This window comes from Natator depressus, chromosome 5 (genome assembly GCF_965152275.1).
Source record: "Natator depressus isolate rNatDep1 chromosome 5, rNatDep2.hap1, whole genome shotgun sequence".
NCBI lineage: Eukaryota > Metazoa > Chordata > Testudines > Cheloniidae > Natator > Natator depressus.
Window position 1 is genome coordinate 33,547,358 of NC_134238.1, and position 17,714 is coordinate 33,565,071.

Genomic DNA, 17,714 nt, shown 5'->3' on the forward strand with positions numbered 1-17,714 from the left:
AGACATTAGGAAAGCACTGGAACAAATTACTTAAGGGATTGTCTAGCCTGTTCTTAAAAATGGAGATTCCATGAACACCTGCCAGCAATAGTCAAGATAATAGTTCTGCCACAGAGCGGGGGAATGAACTAGATTATATATTGAGGTCCCTTCCAGTCCTACAGCTGTATGATTTCCCTGAAATCTCATGAGTTAAATCACTTTGATTAAGTTGCTCCACCCTGACATAAAGTAGCTTTCATCACATCTGAAAGTGGTAAAAGCATCAGACTGATGTTTTTTCATTATAAGAAAACTATTGAGTACGCAGTATAAATCATGCATGCCATTAAGAAAGTTTCTAGGGAAAGGCTCCTCGGCCACCTAAGCTTTGCATAATAAGTTCTGAATATAAGAGTCAAAGTGATGCAGTTGTTTATGCTACAAGCTTTTCCAGAACAGCTTAAAATTAAATATGAGGTGTAACAGAAATACAGAAAAAGATGGACTCAGGCCAGGAGTCAAAGCTAATTTTGGGTCTGGTCCTGAGCATTGTTTGAGCATCCTCAACATCCTGCTGATATTAATGGATGTTGCAAATGCTTTGACTTCCTGAGATCAAGCCGGTTGAAGCCAACCATGAGAGGCTCCAACCAAAAGAAGTGCCTATAGCGTGCATGGCCTTCATTGCAAGGATCTTGGCGTGAAAGCCTGGGAGAGGGCTGCTGGTGGGTAGCAGGAGCCTGCAGCAGCCTCCCCCATCCTATCCTGCTTCCCATTACCCTTCACTTCCTCCCTGTGCCCTTCCCCATTTCGCTTGTCACCATTTCAACCTCTCACCTCCCTCTCTGGGAAGGGCCTGTTGCAGCCAACAACTACTGAGTCCTTCCCACCACGATGCCAGCTGCTTCATGCTAGCTGAGCACCAAAGGGAGCATCAAAAGCACAGAAGAAAACTCCCTGCTCTTAGGGCTGATGCACAGTGGCCCCTGATCACTGAGAAGAATCACTGCTTTCTCTCTGCAACCCACCCGAATAAGAGATTCGAGCAAGGCAGAAATACATGACACCAAGCAGCTTTGGCTACAACTTTCAATCAGCTTTCACGATTTCATTCACATTCATCGAGTGGCAGAAAAAATGATGCAAGTCATTCTGTGACTAGCATCCAGAGTTGGATGCAATACAAGCAACAGTGTCAGTCACCACTGCCATTCCTGCACATCAAATAACGAAGGTCTCTATTCTAACACGGAGTGCAATGAGCCTGTGTCTTTCAGGCTGATTAAATGGGCGATATGAAAATTCTCACCTGACTGACCACCCACATGTTTTGTCTGAGCAGATTGTGAATGTTTCCTGGACCACTGTCATTTACCACCATTCACAGACTATTTCATGGAGAAGAGGCAGAAGAGATAAAAGTTAAGAAATAAGTTGTCAGCCAAACTAAAACTCATATCTCAATGCTCAAGTTTTTTTGTGAGGAAGAAAATGAAGGCTAGATTAAAAAAAAAAAAAAAAAACACTGTATGCATCCAAAAGCAACGTCCTGTAACTGCCAGAGATGATTTGTTCTGGTTTCAGAGTTTCACACAGATATGAACACAAATTCAACCTTTTATTCCTTTATTTTGTAGAATATTTTTTGTTTGAAACTGTTAGTACTGAATAGTGCAACTATTCTCACTCTAAGAAAAGAAGGGCATCTTTCTCTGCTGTGAAAATTATAGTCACGTTAGTAGTCAGTGTTCTCTGGTCCTAAATGAAGGCAGCTCAAAGACTGGCCCATGTCAACACTGAATCAGCTTTTGGATTTGAGCTGTGAATGCAGCTCTCCCTACCTACAATAAACCCAGCCTGGTTGAAGTAGGGATGTGTAGTCCAAACCCCCAAGTTTTGTATAGTGCAGCAAATGTACAAGGCAGTGTACAATAGGTGAATTGTGACGAACAATCAAGATCCTGTCTTGAAGAGCCTAGATTCCAAAAAAACACTTGCAGTTACAGTACCAAATGAAACAAAAACTACAGGACCACCTCACAAAATGGATGTGCAAAAGACTTCTCTTAAGAGATAAACCCAGAGAAAGTTTGTCATACTATAAGGGAAACATCATTCCAAACATGCTAGACTGCTTGAAAGAAGGCATAAAGTTAGGAATGGACAAAGGGAGCAGTAGGCCAGTAGTTCTCAACCAGGAGAAGGTATACCCTTGAGGGTATGCAGAGGTCTTTCACAGGGTAGATCAACTCATCTAGATATTTGCCTAGTTTTACAGCAGGCTACATAAAAATCACTAGAAGACAGTACAAACTAAAATTTCATACAGACAATGGTGACTTGTTTATACTGATCTATATACTATAGAATGAAATGCAAGTACAATATTTATATTCCAGTTGATTTATTTTATAATTATATGGTAAAAATGAGAAAGTCAGCAATTTTTAGTAAAAGTGTGCTGTGACACTTTTCTATTTGTATGTCTAATTTTGTAAGCAAGTCATTTTTAACTGAGATGAAATTTAGGGGTATGCAAGACAAATCAGACTCCTGAAAGGGGTACAATAGTCTGGAAAGGTTGAGAACCACTGAGCTAGGCAACAGGCCTGGCTGGAGCATAAGGAACAGGAAAAAGGCATAAAAGAGTGCATTTACATTTCTTTTTTAAAAGCTGCTCTCCCCACAGCCCTGCATTAGTTTGCAAACACACTACCAGTTTTTAAAATTCATTAAACTTATTCATCTCACAATGATGTATGTTCCACCGAATTTCCATAGCAGTAATGCAGGTTAGCTTTTGCTGTGAAAAGTACATGAGATAGCTAGTTTCATCTGGCCATAAGTTGATAGAGGAAAACAAACTGCTCCAGGCTCTTGAGAAACCACACAGCAAGTTCACTGTCAGTATTCCATTAACTAGGTTCTTAAAGAGAACTTTACCTACCATGAAAGCTTATGCTCAAATAAATGGGTTAGTCTCTAAGGTGCCACAAGTACTCCTTTTCTTTTTACCTATCATTTCAATTATACAGAGCTCTCCCCCCCCCCACCCCGACTCAAGCCTAGCATACAACTTATAAACATGAAGTCTCTAAATAAAGCATTTCCACTCTAAAATAAGTCCAAGCTGCATGTATTGAAACCAAACATTTAGGTAAATGTTGAATATAGTGCCCCTCCCCCCCAGCTCCATCAGCAGAGAAAAAAAATCAGGTCAGCTGTTAGACGGTGCTTTCATTTCAATGGTCCAACCTTGCAACAGAAAGGACAGAGAGGTCTTGCTCACTAGTCAACAAGACAATCTCTAAAACTCACAATTGTGTGTCATGTGTAACATAGAACTAGATAAATATTACAGCTTCAAAGCCAAGAAAAAAAAAAAAAAACCTCCTTCATCTCACGGGACACTGACATCTTCCTACAAGATGGAACAACAAGAAGAGAGCTGCCTTTTATTTAAAATGTTTACTAATAAACAAGTAGTAAAACCATAACACCTTGAAAAAATATGAAACTGAGTTGAATGGAGAGAGAATGTTCATTAGTTTCCCATTTTAAAATTTAAGAAATCAGTTAAGCAGGAATCTCATTAAAATGTGACTATCCAGCTCATTACATAGCCTAGCCATTTGGTACATTTTCTTGGTAGTGACCCATACATTAGAGCATGAACACGTTAACTACCACGCTGGCCTGAAGTATACACCTGTGATACAATCTTTGCAGACAAAGAAAGGAAACATTCATTAAGCAACATTAGAGTTACTTGTGAATACCAAACTACTCAAGTGCAGTACTGGTCATGTCCAAGGTTACAATTTAGTTCATTCAACCATATCCTATGTTAATGCATTTAGGAAAAAAACAGTGACCTAGGTCATAACTTTAGAGATCTAATAACAACCAAATGAGTGGGGCTACAGAGCACTTTAGCAAAACCATTCTGGTTTATTGGCCTTTAATAGTTCTGTAAGAGTGATAAAGATCGAACAAGAGAAATACTCCATTTCCCAATCAGGAACTCATGCAAGGACATATTGGAAAAGTTCTCAGGGCACACACACAGTTTAGACATGTGTGCGCCCTTAGAGCAGATTACAACATTGGAGAAAGATCATATTTTAACCAGGTTTAGAATTACCCCACAGAGCCTTCTCTGGATTATTGACACTGTATTAAAAGTGTGCGTGAGTGTGTGAAGTGGGCTGTAGCCCATGAAAGCTTATGCTCAAATAAATTTGTTAGTCTCTAAGGTGCCACAAGTACTCCTGTTCTTTTTGCGGATACAGACTAACACGGCTGCTACTCTGAAATTTTTAATATAGTGTCAATAATCCAGAGAAGGCTCTGCCTGGTAATTCTAAGCCTGATAAAGTATGATATTTCTCCAATGCTGTAAAACTGTTCTGAGAGCTGATTTAAAGTTGGTCTTTTACTTACTCACTTTTGGGTTCCACCAGTCTCCAATACAAGCCTTTAAAACACTATGTGGCAACAAATGCGATTTTCTATGTAAATGTAATTATAATGGAGTATTCTATAACATGTCTGGTTGAGCCAATTTACCATGAGGATGCAAGACAGGAAAGAAAGGAGAGCGAGTTGGGGGGAGCACACAATTTGCACCCAATACCTACCAGATAATCCATGTACTGGTGAATAGAGAGGATCTGTTGTTGCTCAGGGGACCCAAGGGGCTCTCTGCTCCTCTCGGATGGATTTAGGTGGGGAGTGGGTCTCTGCTGCCAGAACGTCTCAAGACTGTAAAGGGTTGAGTGGGTCTGCAGCTATTCAGGAGGAGTTTTGGCTGGAAGGTCTCTGCTGCTAACCGGTCTCTGAAGCGTGGCGTCTCTAACGTTCTTTGCAGGAAAGTCTTTGGGGTGCAAAGGGGAGGAAGCAAGTCTCCCTGGGTATCAGGAAGGTCTCTGTTACTCCTGCTAGGAAGATCTCAGAGGAGACACGAAGGGTCCCTGCTGCCGGCAGGAAGGTGCAGTGGTCTCTGGCACTGCTACTGAGTGGAGGGGTTCCAGGGGCATAGGGTGGGGTCCCAGGGGTGAGGTCTCTGCAGCTAGCAGGGAAGGTCCCAGCGCGTTGGTTCTTACTGCAGAGAGGAGGGGTGCAGGGGGCTCCGTTCCTGGCAGGACGGTCCCAGCAGGGTAGGATGGGGTCGGGTTGGGTCTCTGGCAGGAAGGTCCCCCCCAGCACCGCCTCCCCGGGCAGAGGGCGGGTATCTGGGGCTGTCACTACCTCCCTCCCTTACCGCCGCCGCCAGCCAGACTAACCCTGCAGGTTTCTCCCCGCGACGGCCAGCGGAGCGCGCGGAGCAGACGCGGCGGGGGAGGCGCACGGGACTGGACAGCCCAGCCCAGCCCAACCCTGAGCCTGTGGAGCCCGCAGCGCCCTGTGTTTCAGGAACTGGGGGGCGCTCTCCCCGCAGCGTCACCATCAGCTGATCGCACACGTGGGACGCCGAGAGGCGACTCTTAAAGGGACACACACAGCGCTCGAGGGGAGGCGTGCCCCGGGCGCGGAGAGGGGCGTGAGGGGCAGTGCAAAGGGGGGGGTGGATGGACGGACCGCGGGGACCCTGGCTGCGGGCACCGCGCGCCCTGTGCTGACCGGGATCCCGGCTCCGACCCCCATCTCAGGTTTGGGGGAGGTTCCCTCAGGCCGGCCGCACGAGGCAGCGGCGGCGGGTGTTCACTGCTGCAGGAGGAGGTGGAGAGGCATGAAGCCCTCCCCGCACCCCGGGGCGCTGCGCTTTCCGCCCGCCTCCCCCCGCCCTGCGGCTGCAGCGTTCCCCCGCTTCCCATGCGCCCGTGGACCTGGGCGCACGTGCTCCCCCTCGGAGGTCGGTCCCTCCCTGCCTTCCTTCTGTCTGCTTGCACTGGGCTGGTGCGGCTCCGGCGGGCCTTGGGTCCCTCTGCCTATCACACCCCCACACCGCCTCCACCCCCTGCAGCTCCATCTCCCTTCACTCTCTCCTTTGGTCGTGTCTTGCCCCTTTGCTGGTCTCTGCTCCCTTCGCATAGTCCCCCCCCCCCCGTGTCGCTTCACTCCTGTAGCTGTTGTTGCTTCCCCTGCCACGCCCACCTGCCCCCCAGCTGTGTGTTGCTCCTTGAGCCTGGTTGCCCTTTCCACCCGCACTTTGGATTCCCCATTGTTTCATTTCCCCCCCTTTACTGCACCCTCCCCACTCATATGCCCCCCAGTGCAGCCTGGGGAGCGGATTTTTCTCCCACAGTGCTTCTTTTAATCCCCCTTCTCCCTTCATTGGTTTTGGTTACCCTTCCATTTTATGTTTCTGGTTCCCCCCCCTCACATACAACCCCAAGGGAGTTGTCAGCCTCATTAATGGTGGACCTGGCTTTTGAGTCCCGTAGTAAAATGATTTTAAACAATTCCAAATTGTCATTCCTGTTTTTCTGATTAAATTCTTTCTCCCAGCTGATTTGGTTCACAGTTGTTTTCACCTTTCTGAAACAGTCCTTTTTAAAGCACCAACTACATGTAGAACACTGTTTGTCTGAGCCTTCATTATCTGGCACTCCCTATTAACCAAGCCCCACCCATCCTCCGGACTATCTTAATTTTTGATTGTCTGATCTGGCCCTGGTCCCAATTCGATTAGATAATCAAGGTTCCACTCTACATGGTCTGAACTTTATTCCGTTTGCACATTATAAACGTGAACAAGTCATGATCATCATATATCTAAGGCATCATTCATTTTTAGTTCTGTAATCAGTTCCTCTTCATCTGTCAGTAGTATGTTCACTATTGAATGCAACATGTTTTGAAGGAGGAAATTGTCATCTATAATATTTAGAAATGCAAAGGATATTTTAGTATGGGGAATATAAGATCTCCAGCACATCACTCACATTGAAGTCCCCCATGATAACTTTTCTATAATGTGTAGGGGAAAAAAAGCTAGGTGCATAAGGAGGTGATCAACCACTTCCCTCGTGTGATCTGGTGGGGATCAGTTGGTGTCTGCTATAGCCCATCTTCCACTTTATTTGTTAGGACATTAATCCATATGCATTCAGGATCATATTCTTCCAAGTTATCAGTGTCTCAAACAGGAAATACTATTTTTGACAGAGTGTAACGCCCCCTTCCCTTCTGCCCACTCAGTCCTTCCTAAATAGATTATAAAAAATTGATTTTTAACATTCCAATCATGGGACTCATCCCACCAGATATTAGTAATACCAACTAGGTCAAAATTTAGAAATCCATATTTCTCGTTTGTTACCTAGATTCCTAGCATCAGCGTACAATATAAGCAATTAAACAATTTCTTGTCTTCATGTTGTTTGATTAATTTTGTTCTGCGCTCATATCATCACTTTTTTTACCCTCCCCTTTTGTTTTAGTTTAACATGCTCCTGCTTATGCTAGCCAGCCTGTCCCTGAGAAGACTGGTCACCCTTCTACTGAGGTGGAGGCCATCCAAACAATCCCATCCCATCCCCCTAGAAGATAACGGTTCTACAAAACCAAACCCCTCCACCCTACACCACTTACCTAGCCAGCAGTTCACTTCCAGAATCTTCTCTTCCTTTACTCCCCTTCTTCCACCAGTTCTAGGAGCCCCCCACCCTTCAGCCCCTAGGGAGTGTGCTCAAGTGGCCGCAGCCCCACTGCTGTCTGCCATGCTCCCTCAGTCCACCTCTGCCACCTTCTTCTCCATCTACAGTGGCCAGAGCTCTTGCCCAAGAGGCACAGTGTCTGCTGCCTCCTGGTGGCCACCTTAGCCCACAATGTAGCTTATATGCAGGCATTAGTAGGGATGGTGGGGCCCATGGCCAGAGTGGTAGCCTCCAAGACATAGGGGAAAAGTCATTTTCTTCCTGGCATCAGAGGTTACTGCCCAGGAGGTGATAGAGAAGTGTCTCTCATTCCCCTTGAGCCTTTGGGTAGTTCTATCCAAACTGCCATTCCTCCTCAGTGCTACTTCCAACTTCCCCTGTCTACCTTCAGGAAATTGGTCTTCCCCCTCCACTCTTTACCACTGGGCTGCAAGGATCCCACCCCTCTGTCATGTGCTTTTATTCCATTGGCAAGTTACCCTCCAGCTGTCACCAGAAGTGCATGATGGAGGTAGCCTGGAGGGATTATAACCTTCCTGGGTGCTATCCAGACGAGTGAGGGGCTGTGTCACCACTTACCTTGCAACCTGGAATGCCTTACTATGCTTTACTACTGTACCTCCCAAACTGGGCTCCTCACAAACAGCATGCAGGTCCTGCCCCGAGTGTCTGCGTATAGCCACAGCCCTGGTCCAGCAGCTCTTACCCCAACAGCCTGTCAGCTAACTCCAGCCACATGCTGGGTTCCAGCAGTCTTAGTTACTACTTTCAGGGTGACCCCAACACACACCCAGTCCCAGATTTCCCCCCAAAATGTGTGTTCTGCACTATCCTGCCCTCTCCTGGACAGTCCACATAGATTGGGTCCAGAGCCCCTCTAAGGGGTTATGGGCATATAGTCTGCTAAAAGGCGATACCCAAACAATTCACAACCCTGGATTAGTTTTAATTAAGGAATAAAACAAGTTTAAATCCAACTCTTTGTAGTTCTATTGAGTGAGTACAAGTAACAAAGCATTAAAGTCAGAAATGGTTACTTGAAAAATAGAGACAAAACTCTTTCTAAACTTAAACTTGACTTTGTTTAAAGTGAAGTTCTCACCACAGGTTTTCAGTAACATTCCTGACCAAATTCTTGGACCAGTATCTGCTCCCAAAGTTCACTGGCTGTTTCTTTTGTCACCTTAAGTGAAGAGAGAGATGGATAAGGAAAGAGAATCTGGGGTGTTTCTGCCTCTCACTTTTATAGTTTAGTTCCCTTTGAAATGCATTTTCTTGAGGGTTACCCCTAAAGTTCATTCCTGCTGCGAGGACAGAGACAAGGGGTCTCGTGAAAGAGGCTTCAGGCTGTTTGCTGAAATGCAGATTTACTTTGTCTCCCTCTTACTGTTTCAAGGACCTTGTTTACCACCTATATGTACACTGAGGTAAACAAAATTCCTTTGTTTAAGACCTGCTTGACCAGTTCTGCCTAATCAGGGATGCATGTGTTTGAACATTTGCCACTCACATCATTCAGGGAAATGCATAACTTTACATACAATGTTGCTACACATGTTTCATCATGATGATTGACTAGTGAGTTATTAGTTTTCAAATGATACCTTACAGGGAATATTCTGTACAAAGATTATTCACCTCCTACGCTCCACTGTAATAAAGGGGTGCATTCGGTCACGGGGTCCTTTGTGGTGCTCTACCAGAGATCCTCACTATAACATCCAATGCCAAAGCCTTGGGCACCGAGTTCATCATGGCACGTGGTACCCAGGTTGTAGAGGAGCCCCCAGCCCCTTTAACACCTGTGTGTGGAGAGGTGGAGCTGCCCCCAACAGTATAGCCACCAGGGACACCAATGCCACCCCCAGCTGTTCTCCTTCCACCTCCCACAGTGCAGACATCCTCCCTTCGTTGGGGTACAACCCCCAGGAGGGGAAATTTATTGTCCCCTGTCCCACTCCATGAGGAGCTGTTGTGCTTGGTGTGTAATAATGGAACCTGCACATTTATTCTAATTACGAGATCAACTATAAAAAGGACTTTGAAGTTAATAAGATGTCATAACAAATATTGATGCGAAAAAATATGAAAGGAAGACAGACAAAGGCCTACTGCTATAACTCAAGGACTGTGGTAAGATCATGCTTGGTAAACCAGAAAAAACACGAAACTAGACATCAGTGAACCCAAACAGGCTTGTTGGACAGTAGGCCTAACTGGTGGACCAGATAATAGCCCATCCCCTCTTTCTGGCCACCAGAGAGAGACATTGGGGGAGAAAGGCTACTCGAGCAAGATTCACCATCGTAACTCAACCCCCACCATCTCTGAAGATCCTGAGCCTTTAGCATTCTAATCCTGAGAGATGTCCTGACCAGGCCAGAGGGAGGGACTCAAATAAAATTGCCTACTGGCTCCAGTTGAATTCCACCACCACCTAGGTGGAAATGGGATCAGATTTTAAAAAACACAGACAGCTCCAGCCCATTTTAGCTAACTTCCTCTCTTTTGGGGAAAAAGGACACTTATTACTAGAATTGATACCATCTAAGAGACTGTCAAACATGGAGACTGTGCTTTCTAAGACTCTCTCTAGCTAAAGGGAAAGAAAAGTAGTTAAAAATGAAAGTCTTATTTAATACTTTCCATTTCAAATGCTTTAACTGTTTTTTCCTTCTCTTCTTTATTTTTAAGAAAAAAGGGGGATGAGGAAGAACACATAGTATGGTGGTGCTGCACTGGGACTCCACCACCATTAAGGAATGGCAAAGCAAACGTCACACGGACTGTTGACAGGAGCCAGCCAGATGATGACCAGAAGTCCATGGTTACAGGAAGGCCTCGATGGCATGTAGCAAGCCAGACAGCAAACAGCCCTGATGCACCCCTTGATGGAGGGTGCCAGGCATGGTCAGGACCCAGTTGAGCTAGACACTCAATAGAAGCGAACCCAATGGAGGAACCCAATGAAGATGGGACGAAAGCCAAACACTTGCAGAGTGCCCATGAGATACCCACGATTCACCCTGTCAAATGCCTTCTCCTGAGGGACAACCAATCCAGAGATCATTTACCTAGGGAAAACCTGTTCCTAGGTCTCAACTGAAGCAGAAGCTAGATTAAGAGGGTCTGTTTTGATTAGGTGGGGAAGTGTTAGGAGCAATAATTTAAGAATCCTGAACAGCTGATTTCTGCAAGTGGTCACTGATCACAAATAATAGGTTCAAGATATGGCGTTTGTTTAACCAAAGCTTCAAAAACATTTTCATGAAGATGTGTGAAGTATTTGTTTTTGTTTAATAAGTTCAGAGTTCTGCTCGCATTTTTTACAAAAATGCTTTTTCGTACACACTGAGACCATATTTATGTCACTTTCCCCTGAGCTTGTCCGCTGCCATGCCTAAAGGGGATTTCATATACCCACTACAACTGGTATCAAATCTTTTTCCATTCACCTTAAAACCTGTATATCCCCAGCTCAAGGCAATACAGTTTAATCCTCTTGGATTTTAAGGGAGTAGATACTGCAGATGGGTTCATGAGTAAAGAATCCCAGGGCATGTTGCAAAAGCCATCTACATTACCCCTCCTCCCACCTCACTCCCCTCATAACTCCCACCTCAATGAGTCTCATTCCCATAGTTCTGATACCCTCCAATCTTTCCAGGCCTGCACCCGTCCCAGTGATTCCCCATCCAACCCCCATCCAACCCCAAACCCCAGTTTCTAGAGGCATGGGAGGTTGTATGCACCTAAACCTTGCCACGCAACCCTCCATCAAAGTAACCTCGTTCCCCCATAACAATCCACTGCAGGATCAAAAGTCTACATTCCCTGCTCCTTTCCCTATACTCAAGACTCAACAAAAACTAAAACTCATCACTACACAAGATAAAAGTATTCTCTATTGTACTGTCCCTCCTTTTCTCTGCTCTAAGCAAAACCACAACTCATAGTACAGCAGGGAAGCCCAGATTTAATTGCTCATTTGTAGATAAGGAGGGCCAAATGACATGACAATTCCTGCTGCAGAAATCTTGGATGATGCAAGCAATTGTTTAGAGAGCTCACACTCCTGGTGATGGGTTTTTACATGTTTGCTTGCAAGATCATACTGTACGCAATTATAGGGCCAACTGGGCCAACACATTCTTCTACAATTTTCTGTGGAATCCTGCAGAAGTCTCCTGTGACGTTACAAGCTTTAAAGGCCATTCCATTTTTTGTGAAAGAATGCCTGAAAGGCTGCATGTCTATGGATTCATAAATAATGACACATCAGAACTATACCTCAGAATAAACATCCACAGTATGCAACAATTACAAGGTAAAACTAGTTTCAGAGTAGCAGCCATGTTAGTCTGTATTCGCAAAAAGAAAAGGAGGACTTGTGGCACCTTAGAGACTAACCAATTTATTTGAGCATAAGCTTTTGTGAGCTACAGCTCAGTGCATCCGATGAAGTGAGCTGTAGCTCACGAAAGCTTATGCTCAAATAAATTGGTTAGTGTCTAAGGTGCCACAAGTACTCCTTTTTTAATGTAAAACTATTACACTATGGGCAAGAGCATATTTTTTTTTAAAGAGTATGAAGCTATTCTAAATTGGATATTTATTTTTAAAATATTCACCCACTACACTTTATAACAGATGGAAAGCTGGTCAATTCTCCCTAGCATGGAGCCTCAGGTTACATTCACAGCTCTGCTACTGACTCCATCTGACTTTGGTCGGACAATCTCAGCATCTCCATTTCTGCATCTGTAAAACAGAAATATTGCTTGTTTACCTTTGAACTCCATTGATGAAAAGCACCATATACAGAGTGCTGACAGTCTCTGGCTCAATGACAGAGAGAGAGACTCTTGAGTCCAGTAATTAGGGCACCCACGTCGGGGGTGGAAGACCCTGGTCCAGTCCTCCTGCTTCATTCACTCTTTCATTATTTATCCACAATGGAATAGGAGACTGATGAAGTGCCATATCAGAATATCCCAAAGTCCAGTGATCAGAGCACTCTCCTGTAAGGTGGGAGACTCCCTGTTAAAATCCTGTCTCCCACTCTGGCAGAGACAGAGAGAGAGGACTTGACCCTGGCTCTCCCACATCGCATCTGAATGCTCTAACCAGTGAGTTAAATATTATAAAGTGAGCACCATCCTCTTCTCCAGCCATTTTTATGAGCAAGTATCCAACTCACACCATCAAGTAGTGGCTTATATACCTAAGCCGCCTGACTCCAGGTGGCTGATTCCAGTTCATGGATCACTAAGCAGACATTGGTGCCTAAGTCTAGACTGCAGGATAGCATCTATCTCAGAGAGAGAGAGGAGCAGGGTTTAGGACAGGTCAGCATCTGCCTTTGGCTGGCTTAGGCACAGAACTGCCTACAGAGCCAGAGCTAGGCATAAACAAACTAAGCAATTGCTTGGGGCCCCTAGTAATTATTAGTATGTGTTTGGGGGGGGGGGAGGGGGGGGAAATATTCTTCCTTAGGACCCTCAAAGGGCTAGCACCAGCACTGGCTGCCTAACATGCTAAGTTTGTGGATCACATTTTTAAGCACTTCTCTCTCCCTATTCATCATATAGGGAGCTTTGTGGATTGCAGCGTTGTTCTTGTGATTTTCTAGGTGTCTTAAAGTTAGGCACCATGATGCTCAGAGTTGCAATGCATATGTCCATTGGTGCATTCCACACTTACTATTTAATATTTTCTGAGATAATCAATGTTTTTGTGAGCAATTTATCTTTTTGAAAAGGCTAATATTTTAGGTTACCCACCCCACCCCCCCAAATTAATTTACTAGCATGCAACAGATTAGGAAAAATCTTCTCTCTTTTTTCGGAATTATTCAGGAGTTTGTTACACCACTGTAACAATTGTGGAATATCCACTCAGGCAAAAAACTCAATGGGGCTAACAGCTTCTAGCTGAAACCTCTTAGCTCGAAGCTGTAGCTAAACACAGACACTTCTACTACGCTGGAACTGAAAGGGGATTGGAGCCTCTAGAACTGTGGTTCTCTAATTTATTTGATCGGGCCCCCCTTTACTTCTGTAGTAGGGAGAGGGGGGCATAAACCACAAGTACATATACTGCCACCCAGCTCTGAAGGCAGAGCGGAGAGCAGCAGCTCCTGGCCAGGCACCCAGCTCTGAAGGCAGAGCGGAGAGCAGCAGCAGCACAGAAGTAAGGGTGGCAGTGTGAAAAAAAGTGATATTCATCACTATCACTTTTCACAGTAGATTTAGATCCTCATTGCCACCCTTACTTCTGCGCTACTGCTGCCATCCAGGGCTGACAGCCAGAGACCCACTGCCTCCACATGGGGGATTGGGGCTGTGGCAGCCCGCCCTGGGGCAGTGGGACTCCAGCTGCCCTCTTTATCCCCACCTCCCTGGTGTGCATGGCCCTTCTGCAGGAGACCTAACCACCTGGGGCTGACAACCAGAGCTCTTAAAAAAAAAAAAATTGCACACAGCTCATGTCTCCCTTAACATCTCCCAAACCTCCCTTGGGAGACCCACCCAATAGTTTGAGAACTGATGCTCTAGAACTTGCATTAAAGAAAAAAATTAAAGCTTGGATGCTTGAAATGTTCAGTTGATTGAACACACTGAGGCATGCTGTAAATCTGATAAGCCAAAAATGTGAGAGAGTGCCATTCTGATATACACAAAAGGAAAAAATAGAAAGACTCCAGAACTATTCCCTTCTCCTTCTAGTCATATACATGAAGATGGCTCAGAAACTGAATGAAAGGTGAGTGGAAAATGAAGAAGAGTTGTCCCACCTATGGACTAGAACTTGGTCAAGAAGGAAAAGACATGGCAGAAGCTTATATTAGTCCCTTCATCCAATATCAGCAGCAAAATTCTTTGGGTTATTACATAATCCCCAGCTGCAACCATTTTAGGATAGTAAATGAAGATGAACCCGGCACAACAACATTTTTAAACAGAATGCAAATACCATTCAAATATACTCGTTTTTATGTCTGTATATCGTCTATATAAAATCAGGATAGTGATCTGTCTCTCATGGACTTCAATCTATGGCTGAAAAGCACTAAATCTTATTCGATGTGGGATATTGTTGTTTTGAACTTGCAAGAGAGCCCATAATCTTATCTCAGCTGTAAATCAACCTTTTAGAGGGAAGCTACAGATAGTACATTGATCTACAACTTACACATTAATGATAGCTTTGTTCACAGAGAAAATTCCACAACAGGGGAGAAAAAAAAATGCATCAGGGAGATGCTTTAATCTCAGCAGTGAAAAGATCAAAATGTCTTTTTGATGGGTAAAAAACTTAGCATTGCAGACTATTGCCACCAAGTAACTAGCAGCTCCAGAAGCTGAAGAATAATCCACAGAAGCACAGGCAAGTTCAACTGAGCACTTCTTGCATATTTGTAGTCACAATTTTCTTTTTTACAGATATTTCCTACAAATCCAGGTAACTTCTCAGCAAGAATATCCTACTAAGCTTTCTCATATTGTATGCAATTTGGGACTGATCTGCAAATGTGCCGATTGCCTCCTGTCATCAACTGTGATTTACTTCAGTATGAGTTGACTGTCAAGTGCTCAGCACCTTGCAGATTCAGGCCTTTAGGGCACTAGCAAGCTACAAATTCTAAAGACAGATTGAATTGTTTGTATAATTAGTTTATGCAGTGTAGTTGCCGCTCTGCAATCCCAGGATATTGGGAAGTCAAGGTGGATCCAATAAAAGATTCTCACACACCTAGTCCCTTATCATTAGCTTTTTAGTTACTAAATGATGAGGTATGAAGTCAAAATGCAGAGGCCAATGCAACACAAGAGAATGACAATGCTTGTATTTCCAGCCACAGCTGAAAGGCATTATAATTGGTTCAAAACCAATTTCAAGTGAGGTAATTACTACAAACAGCTTATTCAGCAAGCAACACCTTGAAAGGTAATTGATGGTCAGTACTGCTTAATTTGTAATGGGGCTATGAACTGTCAAGTCTAGAGGTGCTGGGGCTCAGCCCTGGCACAAATTAAGCCCCGATGGTCAGACATTGATTGCTTACTATAACCATAGCACTTTCATTTGGGGTCTCAAAAGTTAAGCAGGTTCAGGCCAGGTCAGTACTCGAATGAAAAACTTACCAAGAAATCCTGTGAGCTGCAGGAAGTGATGCTATTCAGTTAACAGGTGGCACGCTCCCTTAAGTGAATATGAAGGGATGTTCCATGGGCCACTGCTGCTAAAGATGCCTTAGAGCAAAGATGTCTTGCAGAAGATCCCAGGATTCAGAGAATAGGTTTAAGTTGTTTCTCCTTGGTAGGGTGTTTCATGGAGTGTACAGTATTTGTATTATCATAGCATCTTGGAGCCTAGTCCAGGACCAGGACTGTATAGTATCTAGCACAAACTCAGAACAAAAAGAGTGTGTCGCTGGCCCAAAGAGCTTACAATACACTACGTACAAGTGCCATCTTCCACGCTGAGAATGGGAGAGTTTTAGGATCTTTCCAATGTCATCTGTTATACAAAGCAAATGCTGTGACATATGACACTATGGAGTTGTGCACATCAAGGCAAAAGTGAACAAACATGTGAAGAGAAAGCCACATTATCAAACACCTCCTGAGACAGGACTAAACTTCATTTGGTAGAGTCTCATATGATGATTATAGTTGTTGTTGTTGTTAAATGTTTATATTTCAGTAGCACCTACAGGTCCAGCCCCATTATAATAGGCACTGACCAAACATATAACAAAGACATGGTTCCTGCCTGTAATGGGGTTCACTTACTGCTGGGTGCCTGCTTGTGGTTGGGTCTGAGGATTAGCTCCACTCAGGTCTGATGCCCTTTTCCTCCCACTGTGCCCTGGACCCAAGTGCTCCCTTTTCATGACTCAACCTTCCAGGCAAGTCACTATACCACCTTCCCCTTCCAAAATATCAAAATCCCACTAGATCAGCTGTCCTCAGACCACTCCAGACAGTCTGCAACTCCAGGTTTCTTGCCAAACTCTGTAGCCCCAAACACACCTTCCTTGTCCCAAGGAGTGACTGCAGACTACTCCCCCTGCAGAACTCATCTGTTCTCAGCTTCCTCCATCCTTCCCAGCTGTGTTCCTTCTTCACTTAGTGCTTGTCCTGCAAGCCTAAATCTCCAAGGTGCAGCCTACCAGGTTAATTGACCTAATTTAACCTGCTCTGCCTTGTGTGGGGTGGATACCCCATCACACTCCCCGAAAGAGTTTACATTTAAATATGATACTCCTCCCAAACATATTTATTATCATCCCTTCAAACCCCATTCTTATCTTTACTTTTCTTTCTTTCTTTCTTTCTTTTTTGATTCTCACTTCAAACAGTGGTATAAAGTGAATTTCCATGCTTTAAATGACAGGTTTCAGAGTAGCAGCTATGTTAGTCTGTATTCGCAAAAAGAAAAGGAGTACTTGTGGCACCTTAGCGACTAACCAATTTATTTGAGCATAAGCTTTTGTGAGCTACAGCTCACTTCATCGGATGCATTCAGTGTAGTGTTTAGTCTCTAAGGTGCCACAAGTACTTCTTTTCTTCATGCTTTAAATGTAATTTTTATATTGTCTTTTTTTTTTGAGGAATGTAATATACATAACAGAAGATCTGTTGAAGAAGAGCTCACCAGCTTCAACCAACACAAACCACAAATGAAGTAGGCATGAAATAGGCACCAATGTGTCTATTGGTCATGTTCATTAAATCATGAGATTTCCAGAATAAAGTTGTCCTTTCTGTCTGCTTCTTTCCTTGTTGCCTCCCCCTTTTTTTTCCTTGATGTAGAATGACCACGGTAGAAACAGAGGGACTTTTGTACACGTTTAGCTGAGTGTGAAGGGAGCTGTAAAATGTTCTGGCAATCAGGTCTTAGGTGACTGGAATTCAGATTATTCATTGAGTGCCCTCATTGTCTGCTGAAACCTGGCAGATGAAAAATCCACCATAATAGAACATATGGTATAGAATTCCTTGTCTTAAAACTGAGTTCTGAGGTGCCTTTTCTTAATAAGACAGGACTGCCAGGGTCATTTTAAACCATGAGTCTATTTTAGGGGGACCATGAGACATCCATTGTTTCTCATGATTTTATGAT

General features: G+C 44.3%; 1 protein-coding gene across 4 annotated transcripts in view; it reads right to left on the reverse strand.

Moving 5' to 3' along the window:
* Positions 1-5,426, reverse strand: part of ARL15 (ARF like GTPase 15) — a 332,061-nt gene extending 326,635 nt beyond the window's left edge. For 3 of the 4 annotated variants that reach the window (XM_074952550.1, XM_074952546.1, XM_074952548.1), the window contains exon 1: positions 4,623-5,426. In XM_074952550.1, coding sequence (XP_074808651.1) covers positions 4,623-4,634 — 12 coding nt within the window. In that variant the 5' untranslated portion in view covers positions 4,635-5,426. The remainder of the gene's footprint in view (positions 1-4,622) is intronic. The other variant, XM_074952549.1, reaches the window with a different exon arrangement.
* Between the last annotated feature and the right edge of the window lie 12,288 nt (positions 5,427-17,714).